General features: G+C 38.9%; 1 protein-coding gene across 2 annotated transcripts in view; it reads left to right on the top strand.

Moving 5' to 3' along the window:
* SLC2A13 (solute carrier family 2 member 13) overlaps nucleotides 1-26,782 on the top strand; it is a 131,169-nt gene that overhangs the window by 15,162 nt on the left and 89,225 nt on the right. For both annotated transcript variants that reach the window (XM_042467468.1, XM_042467466.1), the window contains 2 exons: nucleotides 9,940-10,099; nucleotides 13,486-13,694. In XM_042467468.1, coding sequence (XP_042323402.1) covers nucleotides 9,940-10,099; nucleotides 13,486-13,694 — 369 coding nt within the window. The remainder of the gene's footprint in view (nucleotides 1-9,939; nucleotides 10,100-13,485; nucleotides 13,695-26,782) is intronic.

Below are 26,782 nucleotides of genomic sequence, written 5' to 3'. Positions count from 1 at the left end.
AGTATCAGTCTACAGGTGTTCACTTCCTTTTCTTTGTCCCCCTTTTCCAGCGACCTCTATGACTTACTTCCATTTCTCAGAATGTACTCTCCTAAAAACAAAAGGAAAAGAAATAATGAGATAAAATAGGGAAGAAAAGGCATTTCAGATTTACACTCAGCACATTCTGTATTATATGAAAACTAAAAGCAACCTAGAAGCAGGCTGCAGTGTTGAGCAAGAGTTACTTTGAAATGTTGCTCCTCATTGGGTGAGACTTTATCTCCCATGCACATGACTTTATGTAATGGGTGGTGGCAAGAGGTGCACTTCACCAGCAGGTTATTTTGCTTAGTGTTGTGTAAACCCTGTGCCATCATGTCATGAGAAGACAAGGCTCACTGGAAAAGACAGTAATGCTAGGAAAAGAGGGCGGTAGAAAGAGAGGAAGATGGCACACCAGATGACTCAGTCAAAGAGGTCATTGATGTGAGCCTGCAGGACCTGAGCAGGGCAGTAAAGGACAGGGGGGTTTGGAGGTGTATCATTCACAGGGTTATCATGAATTGAGGCCGACTTGAGGACAGGTAACAACAACAACAACAGTATGCTGCATTATTCAACCCCATGATGGCAGCCCCTCTGCCTCTTGCTTGATATTTGAAAGAACAGTGACAGCAACACTTAGAAGAGGATTAACAACCTATTTCTTTTTTCCCATTTAAATCTGCTTATTTTTAAAGATTATGTAAGCAGTCATAATAATCTGTCTGTCTACTAATATAAACAAAGATTCTTTTATTCATCTTCACTGAAATTAATCATTAGCACACACTCGTATGACTTCTCAACTTGGGTTTACAGTATTTTAATCCCTTTTTGAATAGAATGGGCTATAATTTGAATAATAAACAATGTAATGAAATCCTTATTGAATTTTTAACAGTTCTTTTTCAGACAGATACGTTGGGCTTATCTGTTTGCAACTGTTAAAAACACTTGTGGTGATAAACATAAATTTAAAATGGTCATAAAGAGTAGTTAAAAAGGATGAAGGTGGGAGATAGGGTTTTCATGCTAACTCAGATACACACATAAATGTATGTATAGTGGATTAAAGTCTTTTGTTTAGTGCATTGGTATGAGTGCAGGACTAAACAAAACTGGAGACCACTTTGGTCACCTTGGTGGATGAGCTATGTGGGCAACTGGATGGGGGAGTTGGTTCTGCTGGACCTCACAGTGGCTTTTAATAACTATCAACCTTGGCTCCTTCTGGGACACCTCTCTGAGATGGGACTTGGGGACACTGGGGTCTTTTTTTAAAAGTGATTCTGGCCTTTTCTGGAGAGGCAAACTCAGAAGGTAGTGCTGAGAAATTTCTGATTGGCACCCAGGCTGTTGGCCTGTGAAGTCCCTCAGGGCTCAACTCAATATGCTGTTTGAAATACAGTGCGCCCGCGCCATACGCGGGCACGCCATACGTGGCCTTGAGCATACGCGCTCAAGCCGCGGGGTGCGCGCGGGGCGGAGCGTCCCATTCAATTGAATGGGCACGCGTGCCCGTTGTGCACCGCACGCACCCGTGCACCCGCGCACGAGCCCCATTGTTTCCAATGGGGCTCGAGCATAGGCGGAATTCGCCTTATGCGGAGGGATCGGAACGGATCCCCCGCGTAAGGCGAGGACGCACTGCATATAGGAAACTGCTGAGAAAGGTTATCTAGAGTTTGGGGTTTGATGTCACCAATATGCTGTTGACACTCAATTCTATTACTCCTTCCCATCCAATTTCAAGAAAGCTGTTTCATACTGAACCAGTGTCTGTTGTTGGTATTGGACTGGATGAGGCCAAACACATTGAAATGCAATTCTAACAAGACAAGGGTGCTCCTGGTCAGTCAAAAGACATAAGTCTCTTGTTGAAACAGCTTCACTGGCTACCATTTCATTTCTGGTACTGGCCATGAGCTTCACCCACCTTTTGGACTTCTCTTCCATAGGATTGAAGAATGAGCCCTTTTCTGCTCTCCTTTTGTTAGCAAGCTTTTTCAGATAAGTTTTTAATGAATAACTGCTTGCAGGGAGCCTTTTCATGAGATGGAAGTGCTCTATTTTTATGTTTTAGAATGAAAAAGTTTAAAGTTCTTAAGCCATTAAAAATGAACTTTTTATGCTCCTCCTTTTTATAATGCTAGTCATTGTCTTCAAGTCATTTCTGACTTATGGTGACTCTATGGCAAACCTATTGTGGTTTTCATGGCAAGATTTGTTCGGGTGGGGGTTGCCTTTGCCCTTCTCCGAGGAAGAGTGAGCGTGACTTGCCCAGCATCAACCCGTGGGTTTTCATGGCCAAACTATTCGTAGATTGTAATAAAGATTGATTTGGATGATTTTAAGTTGTTCTAATTTTTATAGTCAGGATTTTAGTTATTCTCATTTAAGTTTTGGAGATTATCACACGAGGAAAAGGAGAGGCGCTCCCATCCTTATTGTGCAATTGTGCAGAGATTATCAGATGACATTGTGCTTATTCTGCCCTTCTTCTGTTAGTGAAGTAGAACAGCCCATCACTTTGTATTAATGGAAATTCCTACTAATAGAAAGTGACGAGGCCATTCCACTTCACTGATGGGAAAGGATGGGATAAGCACAATGCGATAAGGACAGGATAAGGAAGGAAGTGATCAACTTCACTCCCCTCCTTTTCCCTCCATGAGCTGCCTTGGGTTCCACATTGGAAGAAAGGCAGCATATTAATAATAATAATAATAATAATAATAGGATAGAATAATGGAATAAATAAATAAATAAATAAATAAAATATTGTCATAAAACCAGCTTTATTGTAAATATTGTATTTTTTAAAGGTTGTACGCCGCTTTGATTGTGGTTGCAAAAAGTGGGATATAAATTAAAGTTTTATTTATTTATTTATTTATTTATTTTATTGTCAGATGATGACCATTTATCTTCTGGCATAGAGGGTGTCTTGTTATTCCACATAGAGTGCAAACAGGACAATCAGTATGGCAGGAGATAAACTGACAAAATATGTGTATACCTCAAAACCAGTTGGAGAGCACTTCAACATTCCTGACATTCTATCTTTTTATGCTAAAATAGCCTAACATGGTTATCTCTTTGAATACAGTACTATAATGATCTCTCCATGTTCTCTGGGGATAGGAGTGAAGGACCCCCATGAAAGTGGGAAAATGGCAAATAAAAAAACAAACACTTTTTTTTACCTGAGAGGACACCTTTCTAGGAATCTCCAGGTCCTCTAGTGCAACTCTGTGGTCAGCATCTGTTAAATGTTGATCACAGAATAATGCTGTAGGACCCACAAATGCCTAGAGACGTGTTTTCTCTAGGAACTTCTATGTTCTCCAGTGCAGTTCTATGGTCAACTTCTGGCAAGTTGCACTGGAGGACCTAGAGATTCCTAGAGAGAACATATTAATCAAATCCGCAAATACTAAGTCTGCAAAAGTCAAAACTGCAAATGTGGATGGCCAACTGTAATACCAAATATGACAAGCAGATTATCCATAGATTAAATAGAAGTACAAGGGCCAGTCAAGCACCAGAGTTAAATCACATGCCATGAATGAAGAGGAAAGACTTTGGTGCATGCTTAACCCTTCCACTGAAATAACGGACCTAACAGTATGCAAGTATGCAAAGGGATCCTGTAGCACCTTTGAGACTAATTGAAAGAGAGAGATTACGTAGATTCGAGTCCACTTCCTCCAATGCATGAGTAGCTCATGCTACCAACTTTGCTCATCCAGTTAGTCTCAAAGGTGCTATAAGATCTCTGCTTTCTGATTTTCCAGACTAACATTGGTAGGGCTTTGAATTCTAACAGTACATAAGGTTGTACACCCCCCCCCCCCATCCGCATAGCTGAAGAAGTATAGCTGATTCTTCTTTCACACTTCTTCTAGATACCTCAGTTGATCAGTGAATTTTATCTCAAACTGTCATGCTGGTGATGACAATACCAGAGTGCTAACTGACATTTCTGCTGGTAGGTAGCAAAAAGGATGAGGATTTATTCATTCCATATGACACAGACAGAAGGGAGAGTTTGGCAACCAGGAATTGAAGGAGATGAAGCAACACACCTAAAACTAAACATTTATTTAAAATATAGATCTTTAATAATATCCAGCAAGAATATTTGTCATGGTTATGCTCTTGGATCTGCTAAACTCTTTTTGGTCCCATTTTCCTCTATCTATATGTCAATGATCTTAATCCAGCCAGGTATAGTGTAAAGAAAATGGGGGTAATGTCTGTTTTCTGAAAAAGGTAGAACCTCTAGAAAATTTTCCAGTACTCTAAATAATGCTGTTTGATTTAGCAAGTTTGATTTAAATCTCAAATTCAAACACATTTAAAAGTTTTATAGCATATGGAAATCATTTTATTGGAAAATTTTTACCAATGTAGATATGCCCTTATATTTAACAACAAATGACTAGTTCTGAAAGAACATCAGTTTTTATTACTCATCATTAGAGAGCTATGCCTGCTGTATCTTAATAGCAACCCTTACTTTCACTTTGCTGTGATATAACTGTGGTACCTTTAGCTTCACTCACTAAGGTCCAAAATACACTGTACAAATAATGACCCTGGCTCAGTTCTAGGGAGTCTTGGGAATTGTAGTTCATTGTGGCACCAGAGCTCTCTGACAGAGAAGGCTAAATGTCTCACAGATCTACAGTTCCCAGAATTCCCTAGCACTGAGCCAGGGCAGTTAAAGTGGTCTCAAACTGGATTGTTTCTGCAGTGTGTTTTGGACCTCATTCTCTGCACTGCTTAGGATTTCTTAACTTGAAATGAAACTGATGATTCAGTTCAACTAGTTGAATGAACAATCTGTTTCGCTAAATACAGCTATTAGTCTATGGGCACTTGCAACTTACTACATTTTGTCTTGTCTTCCTGTTATTGTGACTGATTGAGAGGCAAGAGATTTTGTGTAACAGAAGTTTAGCAGTGCATATGTTTGTTAGTTTATTCCTTTGAGCACTAGGGTTGTCAATGTTTGTCCTCTTAGAAGACTAACTGGAAATTCATAGCCTGTGTTTATGCATGATTAACTGCACATGTATGGACAAATATGCCAGTATGCATGTGTGGTGTGGAAAATTTTCCATAGAAAGGTAAAGTGTTTCAAAATTTCTCCCTGGTCTGGAATATAATGACTTTATATCTTTATGGAGCCACTGATATTTTGCTAATTGTAACGACACAAAGCTGATTCAGAAAGACTGTAGAATTTATATAGGATTTTAAAATACAGGATTTTAGTTCATTAAAATGTTTGTAACATACTCTTCCTACACATTATATCATCTTAAGAAAACAATATGGAAGCACTGAAAATTGACTTGCTAACTTTTATGTGCCTGAAGAACTATGAGCACATATAATTTTTTACACATAGTCACCTGGGGAAAAAAGAGCTTTTCATCTTGGTTAATATCCAGTTTGGTTATCCAGTCTGACTTTCATTGTAATTATGGATTTTATGAAACAATTCTAGAGTGGAAAATGTTCTGCTGAAAAACGTTGACCCTAGTTCATGCACTGTGATTTTTTTTCCAGGTTGCTTCTAAATAATGAAGCTGATCCACTCGCCCACAGATACTATATTTATTTAGTCTAACAAAAGACTAAATATCAGATAATGTCAAAGTGTAATAATATTTATTTATAACACTCCTTTCACCAAAGAATGATACACTAGAACATATACAATCAAAAATGAACAATAAAACACAACACTATAAAATGCTACAATACTAAAATAATATACTGATATGCTAAAAACAAAAACAAATAAAACCCTCATCAGTCACTACCCATCTTGACCACCTTAGGCATGCTCAGCAACTAAATCCAGCAAATCAAGGAGGAAGGTCTTCAGCCCTTTACAAAAGCGGGGAAGATCCTTGCAAAGGAAGACTGTTCCACAAATGTGGAGCCAGATCTTGAAAGGCTTGCAGCCTTGACATAGACATACATGTTGGTGGAAGTGCCGATAATCCTTTTTCTGCAGATCTTAAATTTGTAGCTGGTACATATCATGCTAGCAGAGCTGCCAAACACTGGGGGAGGTTAAAGTGCAGGGCCTTAAATACTAGAAACATAATGAACCCTAGCCTGAACTGATAGCAAGTGGAGGGATCTACAAGCGGAAGAGATGTCATTATTTGGCGAGATTTAAGACAACCCAGACAGCATTGTTCTGGATTATAACCAGAGGAGTAAGAGAGCAGGAGGGCAAACCTGTCAATAGGTTATTACAGTAGTCCAGGCATGAAATAACCAAGGCTTGTGCAAGCAAATGGGCAGTCCCAGTAGTCAAAAACCTACAGATCCTACAGATGTTCAAAAGATGGAAGTTATATGCCTTAGCAGTTGCCCCAGCAAAAGGGCATAGGGATAAATGATCGGACTCCAAGGTTTCTAGCAATGGAGACGGGGCCAGTTTGTAACCCTGTAAAAACAATGAAGGGTATGAAAATGCAACTACTTTGCAGTTAGGCTGAAACACCAGGATCTCTGTTTTTATCCAGATTCAGCTTAAGACTGAGTGGCCATCTACAGAGATGGATGTAATTTAAAGTGTAATTTAAAACACCCTCTTGTGGAACATTGGGATAATTTTTCTGGTATCTTTAGTGTCATTCACATAAATTAATACCGTACTGATTCATATGACACTAATGGGTTCATTTTATGCAGGTAAAGGGGAGGGCTACTTTGCAGTGACCTGTCATTTATTTTCACATCTTTTAGTGACTGAAACATGAGCTTGTGGGTATATGTTTCATTCACTCTCGTGTAGACCTTTAATGGATATGACAGATAAATGACACAGTTCTTGTATTTCCTGATAAAGCATGTTTAACCTGCAAATCTGAAACTTGCTAAAATTGGCAAATATTAAAGGTTTGACCTTTATTATCCTTAAAAAATGATCATGTCTCTATCTTACTGGCAAATGTATCTGGTTCCTAAACTTCAGATTGGCTTTAACACTTTAATTTCCTAGGATAACTACTGAATTTTTAAGTACACTAGTAATCTCTGACACATGACTGAAGCATGTTACTTACCTCATGTCATTATTCCTTGGGTGCATGGGGAACAAGAAACTAGGAGACTTAACATGCCTGCAACTCCCAGCCTCCCTAGTCAGAATAGGAAATAGTGATGAATACTCGGATTTGTAGTCCAACTAATAACATCTGGATGGATGCAGTTTATCTCCCTGCTTTATGAACGAAGCAGTACAGTGTAGTGTTGGGCTATCTCTCTGGAGGTCATGGTTCTGTTCTCCACTTGGCCATGGAAACCCACTAGGTGACCTTGGGTGAGCCACACACTCTCAGCTCCGAAAGCCCTGTGATTGGTTAGCCTTAGGGTCACCATAAGTCAGAAACAATGTGAAGGCACTTAACAACAACAGAAAACTTACCTTTGAGTAAACCATTGCAGGGTTTATACAGTGGGCCCTTCCTATATGCAGGGGATCTGTTTTGGATCCCCCTGCATATGGGAAAAAAACACCTGTGCTGGAATTCTATGGATTGCTATGGCGGTGCGCTCCTGTGCACAGCGGCGCATGCGCTATTGCGGCACCTGCACCATTTTGTCCACCAGATGGCTAGCCCGCATATGGCGCGGGCAGACTGTAGATGAACAAATCAGTCTGATTCTGCCCTCTGTCATTTTTATATGTCTCATTTTTGCATTAATGTATATTTTAAAATAAATCTATATTGTATGAAAATTATTAAAATTGTTGAAGTTCCTAAAACAGATAGTTACATTGTGAGGAGTTGGTCCTGTGTTTGCCTTTCCCTTCTTCTTTTGGAGGTAATACCTGTTGCACATTAGAGTATAGGTGTACAAAATAAATGCCCCCAAGAGGGACAGGATGCCATCATATTTTGGCACTCTCAAAATATCACATTTTGAATTCCAGTACGCAGTGAGATTTCTAGCCACTCAAAGAAGCTATTACTTGTAAAGTAGGTGTAAGATATTACTTACAAAGAAGGTATAAGTTTACTTAGCTTTTATGTCACATTGCTGGACCAGTAGATAAAACTTTAAAAACTAGGAGAAACCCTGCCAAAGTATTTATTGAATTCAGTTAATTTAGAATAGAGTTTTGTTGTCTATTTTCCCATAACCCAGGTGAACATTCAGAAAAGTATATACATGGAAACACATATTCTGAACAGTTGGCTAGTTAGCTTGTATACGAATATCACTGGGATGTGCATGGAGCCGCTTCAGTAATTAGGAATCTGTATGTCAACATGTAGAAGTATTAGGTATTATGTGCCATTATAATTGCTGTAATATTTTCAGAACATTGGTTATTTTAGTTATTGTTCTCGTGTCTGTGAGAACTTTGTCTAATAGTGCTGTAAGGTTTTTAAAATCCAAGCTAAGCAATGTGTGCTTTTCAGGATAATGATAGGCCAAAACAGAGAGGTTTTTTTTTTTTACTTTGGTTGCCAAAAGGGATGGCTTACAGTATCAGATCTCACTTGAGTTAATTTTTTCAAAGAATAACTTAGGTTATCTGCTTATAATGGACTTAATAATGTTGAAAGCAGGAAGAGATTAATTTAAGTACTAGTTGTGGTTTGAGTCGTAAGTTGCAAAAAGACTCGATATATGAACACAGCCATATAAACCAGCTAGTTTGCTGCTTTTTTGTTTGTTTGTTTTTTGTCACCTGGTTTGAAAATCTGATGAGATGCCAGCTCTTAAATTGTTTTGAATAATGAAAGTGCTTTGGAGGCCTGTTTGTCTTATAGTTAATTATTGGTGAAGGTATACAGTTATAACAGGTCGCTGAATACTGTACTCATTGGCTGACATTAGTCTCTCCCCCCATGTACATGAAATGTCAGGTGATGTAAGGTGCATATGTTAATAAAGTATTTAGCTTGTAGAACTAAATGGCAGAATATATGTACTAACGTGAATTTTTAAAAACTTAAAAGCCTGCAGTTTTTTTTGTCTTTTTCTTGTTGATGTTGTTCTTTTGTATGTCGTGTTCTGCTAGTTGTCTTGCTACTAGTGTAAAGTATAGGATAGAAATACCCCCACTAAAACAAATACTACCATATACTCTTGTGTATGAGTCCACCTCATATATAAGTCGAGAGAAGGTTTTAGGGCCAAAATCGTGGATTTTGATATGACCTGTGGATAAGTCAAGGGGGGAGGAGGAGGTTTTAACATCGGGTTGAGAAGGAAGGAACTAAAGGGAAATGGGGTGTTTGGTGGTCAGAGGAAATCCAGAGGAGGTGGAGGATGGGAAGAGGAGGTTTTAACATTGGATTGAGAAGTGAAGAAAGTGGAAAGAAATAGGGTGTTTGGTGGTCAGAGAGATCTGCAGGAGGAGGATGGGGAGAGAAGGTTCTAACATTGGATTAAGAAAGGAATCACCAAACACACACACACATACCTGCATCAGCAGCTTTTAGGTCTTTAGGACCTTTCTCAGTAAATTACTGTACTGACACAAATATAAGGGTCAGATTTAAGGGTCAGTTTTTGGGCATAATTTTTTGACTTATAGTCAAGTATATACGATAGTTCTAAATATCACAACTTCAGTTTCCATATGCTTACCTGAGTGACAAACAGTATTTCCGCTTGTGTTATAACTATCCATTTATAGTCACCTGATTTTTAGAAGTTTTACACTGATTGGACTCTGCTTATTTCAGATTAGCTGTAAATCTACATACACCAGCACGTTCTCCAGTTTCATTACCCACCATAATACTCAAAAGTTTCCCCCTCTTTATATGCTTTGACTGGAGATAACTATTATTATATGAAAAACATGCTGTTTCTACAAACAGGTTCATTCTGATTACTCACCTTAATTCCTTTTTTCCTCAGGTATTGCTTCTATGACCGTTCCAGTATACATTGCAGAAGTTGCTCCACCCCACTTAAGAGGCAGATTAGTAACTATAAATACACTCTTCATCACAGGAGGACAGTTCTTTGCAAGTGTTGTAGATGGAGCCTTCAGTTATCTTCCAAAGGATGGATGGAGGTTGGTGCAATAATTCTCTCTTTTATTTAATACATATGCACACATATAAATGACATTATTTGCAGGATTATTTGTATTCGTAAGTGTGAAATTCTAGTGTTCCCTTTGAACAATCGTAAAAAGGAAGAAAGCTACCAAGAGTGATGCAGTCCTCCATGACAGTGGTTATATTTTAAAATTCAGTGTGCAAAAGGTCTATGTATACACTTGTAAATTGGTTATTTCGCTTTACATTCTTGAAAATTTTCTTCCCCCCCCCCCCATTTCCACTGGCTCTGAAACTTGTCAATAAACAATTGGTAGAGAAGTCCCAACTAAAATATGAATGGACTGAGCCAAGTAGATAATAAAATCTCTTGGGTGTTATGCATGTAAATAGAGAAGGACCTGTAAGAGGTGCTGCCATTATGTATGGTCTCCTTTCTATGCAATTAAATCTAGTTAAAGTCTTCTGTTAGTGACAATAACTGTTTTAACTCTTGAAAGACCTTTTAAAAACTAATTTGGGGTATGTTACCTAGTATATGTGATCCAAAAAAACAGATGTATTTTTGAATGGCTGTTTCTGTGCACACAAATTTCATTAATTTCCTTCATGCTTTTTTTTTAAAGTTGGCATCATTTGGGTATTTTGGTGAAGAGGACTGTTTGCGCTCTGAGGACAATTTGTCTTACGTTTAGGGATGCAAAGAAATTTCATTGGACTTGACATTTTCAATGGAAGTATAGTTGACCCTTCATATCTGTGGGGGTCCATTCTGGGTACCCCCTGGATGCCAAAAACGTTGGGACCTCAAGTCCTGTGGTTTTTAATGATGCTGTGCTATACATGTGGCTGTGCTGCCATGGCTGTATGCACCCACTGTCACTAGGGACAGTGGGACGGGAGCATCCATGCTCAAATCTCTGGATGGCAAGCCTGTTACAACATTTGTGAGGCTGCTGGGGCATTCCTCAAAATACAGTGAATGTAAAACAATTAGTTGTAGTGCTTTCAAGTTTTCAACTTAAGACAGCCCTAAGGCAAACTTGTCATGGGTTTTTCATGGCAAAATTTCTTCAGAGGGGGTTTGCCTTTGCCATCCTCTGAGGCAGAGAGTGTAACTTGCCCAGGTGAGTTTCCATGGCTGAGCAGGGATTTGAACCCTGATCTCCAGATTTACATCCAATGCTCAAACCACTATATCATGCTGACTCTCTTTTAAAACAATACATCTATTGAAAATGCAAACTAAATGCACAGAAATATGCTTCAGTTAATGAGGGAGATCACCTAAATTAGTTAAATTGCATGCACAAATGTGCAAATTAGGACAAATTTATGAACAAGAGTTTGAGTGAATTTCAGTGTCAGACAAATACAGAGAATTTCACTACCTGTTACAAAAAAATGGGGGAAATACAGATGTGGCTTGCACAAACCCAAGTGAGATATTTTCACATCTGTATTTACATGATATAGCAGAAGTCCAAATGAAAAGCATGACAACCTTACCGTTAGAAATCCTTGTTTTTTGCAGCATTTTTACCATTTAATAGATAATCTGAAATCCCTAATGTCATGATGAGACTCACCCACCCAACGACTTTCACAAATAGCAGTCCAATGGGTCTTTTTGATCCCACCGCTGCCACCAATTATGTGAAGGTGATGGCCACTATCCCACCAATTCTTCACTGCAAGGCTCGAACCAGGGACTCTCTTAAGTGTCTCCTGCACTATAACTCTCTTTAGATGCCAGAACTCTGGGTTTCAAATCCCCCCCCCCAGCTTGATACTAACTATTCTTTGACACCCACATACCCTGTATCTAATGTGCCCCAAACCTATAAGACTTTTCTTAATGTTGGTAGTGTTTTTAATGTGTTTCTGAAATCACTTCAGACAGCTGCTTGTTGAAACAAAGTAATAAATTTATTTAGAAGTCAAGTTGAATACAGTATCTCTTTCAGCGGATGGTGTTCACAATGTATAGGGTGCATAAATACTGTATATACTCAACTATAAGTTTACCTTGTATATAAGTTGAGGTCAACTTTTAGGGCTAAAATTATGGATTTTATCCCTAAGTTGAGGATTAGACGTCAGGAGGGAACCCAGCTGGGGACAGGCTGCAGGGCGATCAGCAGCCTTTCCCAACCTCTCTCCACTGGACTTTCTCCTGAGGAGAAAGTCTAGTTAGCGAGATGCTGCAGGGCAATTAATCGTCCTTCCTAGCCTCTCCCCAGCTGGGCTTTCTCCCAGGGAGGAAGTCTAGTTTTAGGGAAAGGCGGCAACCAACCACTCTTAGAGACTAAGTTTTCACAGATCCTTTATTAAACTTTTGTATCTCATAACCCTTCTCGTTACCTGTGACTCCACTAGTCACCAAACACTATGTCTCCCACAAGACACTATAACAATATAATTCAGGACACTCTTTGTCCTTTTCCTGATACCTAAAACCCTTCCTAGCTGTTCCTCAATGGCTCTTCACCCCTCAGGGCACAATGAACACCAATCTCTTTCAAAATTGCCTTTTCTGCTTATATACTCACTCCTGAGAGCAGCCCTCACCTTTTCTTGGCTTCGCTCCCATTGTTTAGTGCCAAGGTTCTAATCTGCCTGTTATCTCCATACCTAAGATGTCTTCTAAAGGGGAAAACTGTATCGTGAATTCTATCATGCATGATAGTGTTTCAATAATAAGAAAATCTTAAATACTTTTAATAGTAATTACAATTCATTGAACAGCAAGTTGTGATTGCGCTGTTGTGGTCTTTTTCCTCAATACTTTCCATGGTGAGTGATTAAGACTGAGACAAATTAGTATGCTGAAGTGCCTTTCTTTCTTTTGCTTTTTTGTGACACTCCCAGAGTTATGGTTGCAGAGAGAACCAAGCTTTGGTGGTATTTTATTTTCTAGCCTTTAATGATTTCACTAGTGTGTGTGGGAGAACAGGAAGTGTGGATTTCATTAAACCTCTTTCCTATAATTCAAAGAAATATGCCTATGAATATACCTACAGTTTCTTGTTTTAGCTGTGAGCAACATACAGTAAGTCCTCAAACCAACTGGACAAGGCTGGCATCTACACTTGCTGAGGGTTGATGGCATTTGAATGATCTAAAATCAGTCTGGATCACAAATATATTTTTATTTTGGATCAGTTTGGGTTTGCCTTATCTGTGAAAGTAATAAACTTGTAAAAAGTATGTCTGCAGGAATATTTGAAAATGTTTTCAAGATTTCCTGGAATTCACTGATATAGCAATCTCCATTATTTGGAGAGAAAACACAGCATATTCAGAAAGTGGCTAATACTTTAAACCATTGCTGTTGTCTATGAAAAGAATTTTGATAAATCTGCATTAAAGAGAAACTTTTGTTGGCTTCCTTCCCTAGGTATATGCTGGGCCTCTCAGCAGTTCCAGCTGTAATACAGTTTCTTGGCTTCCTTTTTCTTCCTGAAAGTCCCCGCTGGCTTATTCAGAAAGGGCAGACTCAAAAGGCACGTCGAATTCTGTCTCGGATGCGGGGAAATCAGACAATAGATGAAGAATATGATAGTATCAAGAACAATATAGAGGAGGAAGAAAAAGAAGTTGGTGCAGGTAGTCTATGAGTTTTTATTGCTTTATTTGCATATTTATTGTAAATGGCTGTTCCTTTGTAGCAGCATTTTAACAAAATGCTTTATCATATATTAAATTGAAAAGTAGATGTCCAAGGTGCATCTTAAAAGAGCTATCTCCGTCTTCTGCATGTCTGCTTACAAGTAAAACTATAAAATGCAGAAGAGAAGGATCTTGGACATTGGAAACTACCTCAAAAGGATCACAAATAGCAGAAATAGTACTGAAAAGATTATAAGGTTGTTTTTTTTTAAAATAATAATTTGTGGTTTTGTTAGATGCCCTAGTTATAAGTAAAATAAGTAAGATGGAGTTCAAACATGTGGTTTTAGTATTTTAAAAAGTTAAGGGTATAGGTAAACCTGCAGATCATAAGTTTTATCTAAGATTTTTGTGCTTTGTCACTGCTGGAATCATATTAACTTTTCGACTGATGTGATATGCTTTCTAGGTTCTGCTGAGCATTTGCCTGGATAAAATGATTTGTTCAATTAACATAGAATATAACAAAGGGCAAAAACATCCTGAACACTAAATTCTGTCTCCCAAACCAGTCTCATTTTCCATTTTGTTAGTTTAGGAATTCTCCCATGGCATAAGGCTACCAAATATATTATGGTGGAAATAGTCCTCTTGTCAAAATACCAGTGTTTTCATATGCCTTATTTCCCATTCTACCAGTCTTTCTAGCACAGGATAGGCAACATTTTTGCTCATGAGTGGCATGTGACAATGAGCAATGGATCTGGGTGTTTAGCGCATGGCAAGGGCCAGCTATGGGTTGGGGCTGTAGGTTCTGTTCTCCTCCCCATCACATACACACAAATGCAAACATCCTCTGCCAGATGCTCACACAGCCATCTCCCCACTTACCTCCCCTTCATAGGAGGGCCTTCATCAGGGAACTTTAATGAAGTCTGTCCATGGGCAGGGTAGCCTTTCCTCTTCATTCTATGAGATCAGAGATGCTGTGGTTGTTAAAGCATTCCATAGTTTTTCTCATAGGAAGATTTCTGAAGCTTAGCAGAATTACAGCCTCAGCTGTTTGTTTATCCTTCTTTCACTTAGCTGTGTAGTTGGTGGGAGAGATGCTTTCTGTCAATGGTTGCTTGTCCATAAGCCAAAGGGTAGTGTTCTGTTATGGAAGTGGCTGTAGTTTCAGGCCCTTCCAAGAGTTCATTTGATGCTGAACACATTACTGCTCTAAGATAAGCTTTATTTATAGTAAATATTGCAACAGATGGTATATAGCAGAGAAACTTTGCAGGCCTTTTGCTGATGGAATCTAGCATCACAGCCGTCACAGCCAATGATAGAACTACAGATGGGAAGGCCTGGAAAAAAACTAGAGAAATTCAGAAGAAAAAAAACCCATCCCCCTGTTTTTTTCCTGAAACCTGTCTTGCTCAACACTACTGAGGGTAGCACAGCAGGAGAATATGCCAAGGAGTAGTCCAGAGTCCAGTCCAAGCCTTTTTTGTTTTATTCCGAAAAATTGAAAAAATTGAAAAAAGGAAGAAAATCAATTATGGAATGTTTTATTTAAGCATGATGAACAATATCTTTAAAACAAGGTGCTCATATATTCTTGAAATCATTTGTAAAAACTATGTACAGTATCAGATTATTCTAATTCTGCGCACTAAGTGAGGAGAAGCACTGAGTGCATTTCTGTGCATTGAGTGAAGACAAACCTAGGGGATTATTAGACAAGGCACTTACAGCGCTGGAATCGTTGCCCAAACGCTTCAGAAGCGCAGAGGTGGGATAGCTGGTTGCACTTCTGAAGTGTCACTGAAGCATATCCCGCTCTTCTCCTATCGATGATAGGAGCAAGATGCATTTCTTTCTGTGGGGGGCACTGCTATTGTCACAAGAGAAGAAAAAGATCTGTTTGGTTCTGCCAAACATGTCCCATGGTTGCAAGGTCTTTACACAAAGCAGCCTCTGACTCCTCTTACCTTTTTCAGATTCCTGCATCTTCCGCAGTATATGAAAGAATCTGGTCTATGTTTGGGAGCACTGACACTAAATCAAGAAATAAAATAACAGATGAAAGGGTAGAGAAACTTATTTCAATCTGGGCATACCTTTGGTTTTCAGCAATCCATGATAACTGTGATGACAACAAACATAATGAAGCAGAGAGAGAAACTGATACTGATAACTATAGCTCAGAAAACAAGTCTGATTAAATTTCATGCCCTCTTCCCTTCCTCACACACAGCCCTCTCAGTTATTTTTATGGGCATGGGTACTTTCTGTCTATTTGATACTGTGGAGAGGCAATATAAATATTTTTGTTACTAATGTTGATTTCTTCTGTGTTTTTCCCCTGCTCCACATTAACTAGCAAAACCAAACTTCAGGAGATTATTACTCCATTTGTTACAAATAAAAAAACCCATCTGTTTGAATACACTGTATTTTAAGCCGCCCTGATCTTCTTGGAAGGGCGGGATAGAAATAAAGATTTTATTTATTATTATTATTAATATGCCAATTGTGATAATTTTTATGACAAATTCAGTTGTACATAGTTATATTTTACATTCCTAAAGCAGCGGTCCCCAAAACAAAAGCAGTGGTCCCCAGAATCCCAGACTATTGGCTAACGTGGATGAGGCTTCTGGGAGCTGAAGTCCAAAATCTCTCAAAGAGCACAATTTGGGGACCACTATCCTAAAGTAACAGAGTGACTTTCAATCTGTAAAAAGTGCTAATGCTGCATTTTTCCAATTTTTCTGAAAATTTCATTTTTTTCTGAAAAAACTTGGAAAAACTCTAGTCCCCCCCCCCCCATGGCTTCAAAATTTCCAGAAATTTTACATCTCTAGGTAGAACTGGGCACTTAAACAACTAATTCTGTACAGCATATCCCTGACTGACAATCCAGTTCCCCATGGCTGGCTAAATAAGAAGCCCCTGGGCTGGTGTGCACCCCAGGACCTTAGTGGGGCCAATGGAAGATGAACTCATAAGGATTATATAGTGCAGAAGGGGGAAAAATCAACACAAGAAAGACTGATCTCCTCCTCCCATATCTATGAGAACTGTGCAAGCAGGTTAATAACAGAGGGATTTCATTCCTTCAGTCTGTTCCTAGCCTTCATATTTCCCCCCAAATTCATACTGGCAAGCTAATGCAAAGGAAAATGTACTGTATCTGACAATGTTACTACTATAAATTAACCTCATCTGTATATATGGACAGCTGCTAACATTTAGCCATAATGCAAACAAGAACTCCAAAATCCATTTGCCTAGTGACAGTTTGGCCTCTAACTCACTACACTCAGATCCCTGCAGACAAGAATTCCCAACAGGAGGCTCAAACAGAACACCTCACTTTGCTTCATTTGTAAGATTTTAATCGTGCCTTTATTACATGGTTCATAGGAAGTATAAATGAAATGTATAAATAAAGCTTAGCTTACATTTTGCCCCACCCCTGTTGTTCCAACCTACACAGCATGCTTTGTATCTCTCTTTTGGAGTTTCCCCCCCAACTAATGAATATGGAACTCTTATACTCAATTCCATATTTTAATTTAATGGAATTATATTAGAATTGCTAATAAGGTTTAAGGGTTCAGTTAGTTTGACAGGGGAGAGTGTGATTATTATTACAGTTGACCAATGGCATTTACAGGGGGTTGGGGCAAAAGACTCCTGTGAAAGTCAACATTCACGAATAAAACAAGGGTGTGTGTGAAAGCAGCGTGCGCGGGAGTGCCCCCCATCTCCCTCCCGAAGCCTCAAACAACTCTAGCAAGCTCTCTGAGGTGCTGGAAAGGCAGGAGAGCATGCATTCAGGGCTCCCTCCTTCCCTTCTAAGGCTTCAGGGAGCTCCAGAGAGCTCTCTGGAGCCTTGGAATGGCAGGAAGGAGGACACATTTGCTTTCCCCAAACCCCTTCCTAAAGTAAGAAAGCTGTCTTTCCCCAGGCAACTCCCTATCCTGGAAAAGAGTGGGGGTTTATTCCCCCCAAATTTCTTCCCAAGGCAAAAGGGCTGCTTGGGAAAAGGGGCAGCTCTCCATCCTGGAAAAGGGTGGGGGATTGTTTTCCCCAAACCCCTTCCCAAGGTAGAGAGCTGCCTGGGGAAAGTGGCAGCTCTGTGTTCTGAGAAAAGGGCACACATCCTTCCCAACTGCTCCCTGCTGGGCTTTTTCACTCCCCAGGGGAATGGAGGAGGAGTGCGTACATGTGTTCAAGCGAGCGAGGCAGCCTTGACCTTGCAAATAATTGAAACCTCGAGTGTCAAAGCCAGAATGACAAGGGGTGTCTGTATTATCATCATTATTTACAGACTTGAGCATTTAAATAGATTTAATATCCATTAAAAATAAACTTATTTGAAGCTGCTGTATTGCATAGCAAATATTTCATGTCTTGCATAGCAGGTATTTCATATGTAAATTTTGTGATGATTGATTTTGGCTAATGGATAAAAGCTATATCATTTGAGCAAAATGATATCATCTGCTATTACAGAACAACTAAGCAGTTAAAAATAAAAATGAATTACTGTATAGGATTTTTCTTAATAAGGAATAAATCTCACTTTTATTTATTGAATGTGAAATGTCTACAAAGAAAAGATTGATGTAGACGTGATATATTATGGCTGATCTTTGCTGTTTAGTACCTAAATGTGTTGGTTCAGCATTCCAGTTTTAGTTTTTAATTAGTCACACCTAATTCTACACCAACTTATCAGGAGTAACTTCTTACTGCTTATTAACTTCTATAGTCATCAACTCCAATATTAGTGCACTAATTAGTGACCTTTCAGGCTGCTGCTTGTTTTTGTTAGCAAAGGATTTTGGTGTGCTGGGTTCCCAGGAATGATGCCAAGATATAAACGTTGGTTTATAGTTCTGCACTTGTGACAGATGATATTGGGGTTTTGTTGTTGTTGTTGTTGTTAACTGTTCTTGAGTCAACCTTGACCCTGTGCCTGAGACATCTCCAAGACCCTCTATCCTCCATCTCTCTGCTCAGGTCATATAGGCCCAGGCCTATACCCTCTTTGATTGACTCTAACCATTTAGCATGTGATCTTCCTCTCTTTCACCTGCTTTCCACTTTTGCTGGCATAATTGCCTTTTCTAATGAGTCTTTCCTACTCATGGTGTGTCCAGACTATGACAAACTCAGTTCAGTCATCTTTAGGACAGTTCATGCTTGATCTGTTCAAAGACCCATTTGTTTGTCTTTTTGGCTGTTCATGGTATCTTCAGCACTCTCCAGCACCACATCTCACATGAGTTGATTTTCTTTCTTTCTGCTCTCTTTACTGTCCAGCTCTCACATCTGTACGTGGTGATGGGAGATACAATGGTTTGGACAATCATAACTTTAGTAGTTGGTGGTATGTCTTTGCGTTTTAGGATCTTGGCTAGTTTTTCATAGCTGCCTTTCCCAGTTCTAGTCTTCTAATTTCTTGACTGCAGTCTCCAGTTTGATCAGTGGTTGATCCAAGGTATGGAAATTCCTTGACTATTTCTGTTTTATTATCTGTCAATAATAAAAAATATCCATCTTCACTGTATTAGAAGTTATTGGTGCTAACTGCCCCTTTTCTTTTTTTTACACTAATGCCATAAATGACAGTTTAAAATCGCCCAAATCTACTTAAGGTTTAAAGTGATTCCACCATAAACTAGCTCTTTGCTATTCTCTGTTTTTCTTTCAAGATTCTGTCAGTACTGTTACCTGTTTAGATCAGGAGTAGGAAATCTATGGCCCTTCTAATGTTATTGGAATCTGTTTCCATCAGTGTCAACCAAAATGACCAGTGGTCAGAGATGACCAATTTAGTTCTGATTGAGAAAGCATGGTTCATGTCAGCATCCCAGCAACTGACTGGTGGGAAGGAAGACTGAAAGAGAGTAATGTGTGACAACTGTGTACTATAATAAAGGTATTCCATTTTTGTCATTTTGCTGTGTTTTAGGGAAATAGTATGGGGGGCAGAATTCGGAATATTAAGTCTGAAAATTAAGTTGATAATCTTAACGGCTAGAAACTAGGAGATTAATCCATTACTACTAATACTAGCAATTGTGGTTGTTTAATTGGCTAAACTGCATTTAATTAATCCATTACTACTAACACTAGCAATTGTGGTTGTTTAATTGGCTAAACTGTATTTAATTAACTCGCTGCTTAAAATGTTAGTTTTTGAAGCAGATTAATGGGATTTACAGAGAATGGCATGTAGGCTGTCACCATTGATAGGCTTCTTCAAAAGTTTTTTGTGTGTTTGTTTGTTTGCTTTGTTATTTTAAAGTTGCCTTCTCCTGGCCGTTTTTCCTAGGCAGACTGCATAACCCAAAATAAAATTGTTGCCTGGGAATGATGGAGCTGAAACACACTTGGAAACTGTCAGGTTTCGAAAGTCCTAAAGTTTGAGATCACATCTCACAAGTTCTTCTCAGTGACCTGGTTCTCTGTTCTCTTTATGCCATCTCACCCTCCTCAACACATATACTGTTTACTTACCCTTCAAATGCCTTGTTTGATAAAGGTTAAAAATTGAATAATGTTAAAAGTAAGAAATTATATGTTTATTTCATGTAGAAGACACTGCTTCACTGCGAGTGCAGCAATATGTGTCTAGCTACAAAGATCAGCCAGTAAAGCAAGGATGGAGTGTTTTTAATCAGAAATGTTTTCAGTGGCTAAGAGAAATATGCTTAATAGAGCTAAAGAAATCTTTCAGAGCTTCAGACAAACTGAAGTAGGGATGGCTAGAAAGCAAAATGAAGGCATAAAGGGAGACAGGAGGGGGGGGGAGAGAAACAGGAGAAGATGTTTTTAATTTGTTGCCTGCTTTACTTTATTGAACCCTTTCCTGTATTGTTATGTATTATTTATATTTATCTATTTTATTGTTTGTATGTACAGTGCTGTGTAAATCTACAGCACTATATAAATAAAGCATAATAATAAGAAGAAATGGAGGAGGAAGGTGTAAGCAATAATAAACACACTAAAGGAATAGAAAGGGATATATAATAATGCACTGTATAGTACACACACACACTAGAAGCCACAATAAAATCAGTAGAGGAAAACACTTGAAATAACTTCTACCTCACTCCAGAGAGACTTCCTCAACATCCATACAGAGATGGATGGGTTTGGGAAACCAGCTGTGAAAGAGCCTTCTGCTAAGTAAATAGGTCATCCTTGGAATGGAAAGGTGGTGTGGTGGTGATGACCTCCCTGTTTTCTTGCTTCTAGGCAGCAGGCATATTAGAACAATCCAAGCAATACAGAGGTTGATATATTTCCTCTATTCCTTATTCTCCTGGAGCCCTTCTGTTTTAGTGAATCTGACAGAAAGAATATCATCCCTCCTCCTAACAAATTCTGTTTCTACCACAGCATTTTAAAAACCATATAGATTTTTAAGAGCAGCTTGTGATATGACACAAAGCTCCATAGCAAAAATAAATGTGTGTGTTTTTAAAATCTCATAGATTTGCTCAGTGTCTTGGGCTACCTCAAGATCTTGTTTGAATCCCAGCCCATAATTATTTAACCAGGGAAGGATCATGGTCTAACATATAGCTATCCAATTATTCATAGGTTAAATCTGAAACATTTAACATATTTTCAGGTATTTATGTATTTTGGCATTATTCCTATTGGCAGTTTCATTAAATCATTAAACTATTTATGTGGTTTGATCTCAGTAATGGTAATATTTTGGTTCTTAGAAGGTGACATTATAATCAGTATTGTACCTGTAGAGAGGGAAGTCAGTGTCATAACTCAAACTCTGGGATCTGAAGAATATGACACAGAGGAGTCAGATTGCCAGGTGCTTATGGCCTCAGAGAACATTGGCTTCTCTGAATCCAAGGACCAGGGAGCTGTAACAGTTGAAGGACCTTGTCTTCAGTAGGACTTGGCAGGTGCCAAGGATGCACTCCCATTCTTTGAAGTTTGCTGAAGAGATACGGAGAGACTTTGCAGGTCCCAGCATCTGTTAAACAGGAACACTGAATCATCAGGCACACCTGGTGTCCAGAGGTAGCTATTTATAAATTCCCCAGAAGCTCCCTGGCATCATTGTTGCTTGCAGCTATTCTGTCTCTGCAAACAGCAATGCTCTCAATATTCAAGTGATCTTAGCAAGCTGGAGGAGAAGAACACAGCAAAGATGGTTGAAACCAGTAGGAACACCAGTACTGGTAAATGGTCCAAAATTTTGAAAGTCACATGCCTCCAGCTCAGGTTGGGGTGTTGAACATCCAGGTGGGAAAAAGCACCTTGTCAGGCAGTCTGCAGGGGAAAGACATCTAGAAGAAGAGGAGGGCGGAGAAGCATTATGCTAGAGCCTGAAATGGTTGATTACCTTCCGTCCCAAGAGCTATAGTGGATCTTACGTGTAAATTGTCTGAAGACACATGCAAGGGCAAGCTGGCCTCATTAGGCTTTTGCCAAGCCTTTATCTGGGAGGGATTCTTCTGTTTTTGTTGTGAATGGAGGACTGGGGAGAGGAAGTCTGTGAAGTAATGAGGCCTTGTGAAAGAAATGTTTCTATAACAGCAATATGTCTGGCACTGCTGTGGTTTATCTGGGATAGAGACAGGGGCCTGGGGCAACAAGTCCCATAGGTGGGATCCTGCCCCTTCTCACAGTATCCAGGGAATTATGTTTTTCTTACAGTGGCTTTTGTACCAGTCACAGACAAGCTCTTGATATTCATTCACATGAGGCTATATCAAACGACCTTTGCCATATTTCCAGGCATATGTGTTGATTTTGTGGGAAGGTATTTAAGGCAAAGTTGAGTGACATCTATTATTTAACATGTGGTTCTTGTCTCCTGAAAAATAAATCTTGGTACTATGTGCCTGATCTTCCAATCTCGAAGTTATATTAGCCGTGCTGTTTAAACAGTGATATAGGGTCAGACAAGGCTGCATCTTATCACCCTAGTGTTTCACTTAGATGTAAAACATAATTGTAAGAAAAGTAGACTTGGATACAGAAGGAGGAGGAGTGAAAATAGGAAGAAAGAATACCAACAATCTAAGATATGCAGACCACACCATAATATTAGCAGAAAGTCTAAAAGACCTGGAACAACTACTAATGAAGTTCAAGGAAGAAAGTACGAAGGCAGGCTTACTATTGAGCATAAAGAAAACAAAAATAATGACCACAGAGAATCTAGACAAATTCAACCTACATAAAGAAGAAATAGAAGTAGTAAGAGTGTTCTCATACCTGGAATCAAACATTGATAGAAATGGGGACTGCAGCCAGGAAATCAGAAGAAGATTAAGAATGGGGAGGGCTGCTGTGAAAGAACTGGCAAAGATCCTTAAAATGCAAAGATATACAACTAATAATAATAATTAATAATTTGTTTTATTTATATACCGCTATTCCAAAGATCATAGCGGTGAACAGCAAGTAAGCTAATTAGCAAATAAGCTAATTTGCCCCCAACAGTCTGAATACTCATTTTAGCGACCTCGGAAGGATGCAAGCCTGAGTCGAGCTTGGGCCCTTTTGCTGGTCTTGAACTTGCAACCTTGTGGTTTTGAGTGAATGGCTGCAGTACAGGCATTTAACCACTGTGCCACCAGGGCTCCTAAACCTAAAAACCTAAAAGTTAGAATTATACAAGCCATGGTTTCCCCTATTACCATATATGGATGTGAGAACTGGACAATTAAGAAAGAAGATAGGAAGAAAATCAATTCATTCGATATGTGGTTCTGGAGAAGAGTTCTGAGGACCCCATGGACAGCCAAAAAGACAAACAAATGGGTCCTAGAGCAGCTCAAGCCAGAAATCTCCCTGGAAGCCAAGATGACCAAACTGAGGCTGTTGTACTTTGGACACATCATGAGAAGGCACGACTATGGGAAAAAACAATGCCAGGAAAGGTGGAGGGAAGTAGAAAGAGAGGGAGGCTGCATACTACATGGATGGACTCTTATCAAGGTGGTCATGGGTATGAGTTTACAGGAATTGAGCAGAGCAGTGGAAGACAGGGAGTCTTGGAGATGTCTCATCCACAGTGTAACCATAGGTCGAAATTGACTGAAAGGCAGTTAACAACAAACAATTTATAGCTTTTCAAATAAAGTAAGTATTCATTTATTTTGCATTTATTTAAAGCATGTATCTATTACCCCTCTACTCAGCAGAGCCCTGTATAACTGATAAAAACATTTAAAATCCAAAACACACAAATTAAAACATTTAATAACAGATTAAGTCAACAACCATAATTTTAAAAGCATACAGTTAAAAACAGCCAGTGTAACCTCCCTTGTTTTAAGAACTGAAGGTCATACAAAACAACACAGTCTTAGCTACCTAGTAGAAATTCAAAGTTACTGAGTCATCAGGAGGAAGCCCCAAAGTCAGAGAGCTGCTACAGAGAAAGCCCTGTCACATATACCCACACATGACACCAGCCTGGAGGGAGAGAAAAGACAGTCCCTACCCTCAAGAAGAAGAGCCCTCCCTTCATGGCATCTGACACCATCCGGCCTGGAGGGAGAGAAAAGGCAGGCCCAGCGCCATCAGGCCTACCCTCAAGAAGAAGCAGAGACTTCCCTCCAGTCCATCTCCCTTGGTCCAAGCCTCAGAGGGAGAGAAGAACTGCTGGACCTGGTCCCCTTCCCCACCACGACTCCTTTTGTGTCGTGACTTTTTAGATTGTAAGCCTGAGGGCAGGGAACCGTATTATTAAAAAGATTGTACAGCGCTGTGTAAATTTACAGCACTATATAAATAAAGCTTAATAATAATAATAATAATAATAATAATAATAATAATAATAATAATTTGGGCAGATACATATAGGAGGAGATGGTCTTTCATATATCCTTGCCCAAAGCTGTTTAGGATTTTGTAGATTAAAACAGTTTGTGAATTGAGCTTAGAAGTAGATTGAAAGGCAGTGCTGTTTTTGCAAGACTGGATATGCTGCCATATTTTTGTACTAGCTGTAGCTTCTAAACACTTTTCAGTGGCAGCCCACATTAAAGTAGCCTAATCAGGAGGCAGCCAAAGCATTTACCACTGTAGCCAACAGCAAACCTAAACCCCTATAATAAACACAGGGGGAGATCAACACCACTTCTGAAACCACCCCTGCCAATTCAGGCAGGTAGACAGTTGGCCATCAGCGTGAATGATAACACAAACAGAATCTGTGTTTTGTCTTACTGCCCTTTTACTAGGTATACACACTCACTTTATAGCTTGCTAGATAGGGTATCCCAATAAGATTTAGATTGTAAGCCTGAGGGCAGGGAACTGTCTAACTAAAAAGATTGCATGTACAGCGCTGTGTAAATTTACAGCGCTTCATAAATAAAGGTTAATAATAATAATAATAATGATAGATCACTGCAACTTTGTGAGTATTTTTATTTATTTATTGCATTTATTCACAGCCTTTCTCCTGGGATGAGATTCAAAGCAGCTACTGTTGCACCTTCAAAGTTCTTCTTTTGTTTTCAGAAGCTTGTTTGATTATTATTTAATATTTACTTTTGTTAAAGCATTGGGCTACAATGAGTGCAGCATTAGTGGAGGAAAATAGTGCCTTTATAGAATTCTGACACACACCCCTGTGCTATTTTCAAGGGCTATTTTTTCTTATGATCAGTGGTGAAGCTTCCACCTGTGCAACGAGAAACTAAGTTGACTCTCCACCCTTTCCGTGTGTAGTACAGAACTAGAGTCTAAATCCAATTGCTAGTCTCAGCTAGAGTAAACCCATTCAATCAATGAGAGTTACATAAATGTGCCATTCAGCAGTTGATTCAGTGTGTCTGCTGTAATTGGGACTAGAAATTGGATTTAGACCATAGTCTGTCAATTGCACTGAAAGAATAGTACCACTTGATACTGGCCACTGTGTGCATGAGTGTCCCAAGTGTTCTTAGTCCTCAGATTTCATGATTTCTGAAAAGTGCTTGGATAAAGGTATTATAACTCGGATATGATTTGAATATTTCAGCTGCCTGGAATGCACCAAAATTCAGTTAGCTTTACCACATTCATTCATTCTCATTACTGCTTTAATACCTTAGCTGTCAACTGAAAACACTATATTAAACAAGAGTTTGGTACCCATGCTTAGTGGGATGTTTTTGTCAGTAAACTTCAGAAACTGTTTATAAGACTTCTCTCCCTTTATCATACATAAAACCAGGTGGGAGTTAGAAGTGCATGAGCCTTTAGGGCTCTCTTTATGCCACTATAGACAGGTGGAGATGGAGCAATGCCTGAACAGGCATAAAATACTCTTTGCAGAGCTGTCAATTTCTGTGAAGCTGCAGCTGGTAATTACACTTCTTTTTATGTCTTGCTTAAGCTAGTGAACACTGTGTGACTTCTCATGTATGTAAATTTATTTGAATATACAGTAGCCTGGAATATGAAGATTATCAGCAATATGTTCAATAATTACGTTCATCGGAAAACGGTGGCTTTTGAATAGTGTAAGCAAAGCATAAGTTCTGTTGTGTTTGGGATATATATATATATATATATATATATATATATATATTGCAACTTCATTGATTATGACTGAATTAGATTATGCTTTCCTATTAGCAGTTTTTCACATGAGCCCAGGCTTTATATCTAAGAAAAAAGTATTTTGAGCATAAACTTCAGTTAAAATCAAATTAGTTGTACTGGCCATAATAGTAAATCACTTCAAAAAAATTCCTGAATAGAAGGCATTCATTCATATTTCATTTTAGAAGTCCTGCCCTATGTGGTATTCAGCTTCTGTTGCCATGGAAGTGGAGCTCTGCTTTCCCTGAAGTCTTGTAGCTTATAGCTCTGGTAGACAGAGAGCAAGTGAAAGGATATTTAAATACAGCTACAGTCTTGAAAAAGAGTACAAAACATCTGTGTTGAAATAATTTCAACAGTACCTTCTTTGCAGATACATGAGCTGTCAAAAAGTTTTAAAAGTTGACTTGTTCACAGTTTGCCATTTAAAAGAAAATAAAGATGGCTTATAGCATTGTAAGATTTTTGGGAAATAACATTGCCAGATGTAT

This window comes from Sceloporus undulatus, chromosome 5 (genome assembly GCF_019175285.1).
Source record: "Sceloporus undulatus isolate JIND9_A2432 ecotype Alabama chromosome 5, SceUnd_v1.1, whole genome shotgun sequence".
Taxonomy (NCBI): domain Eukaryota; kingdom Metazoa; phylum Chordata; class Lepidosauria; order Squamata; family Phrynosomatidae; genus Sceloporus; species Sceloporus undulatus.
Note: the sequence above shows the minus strand (reverse complement) of the source record. Positions and strands in the feature narration are given on the sequence as shown.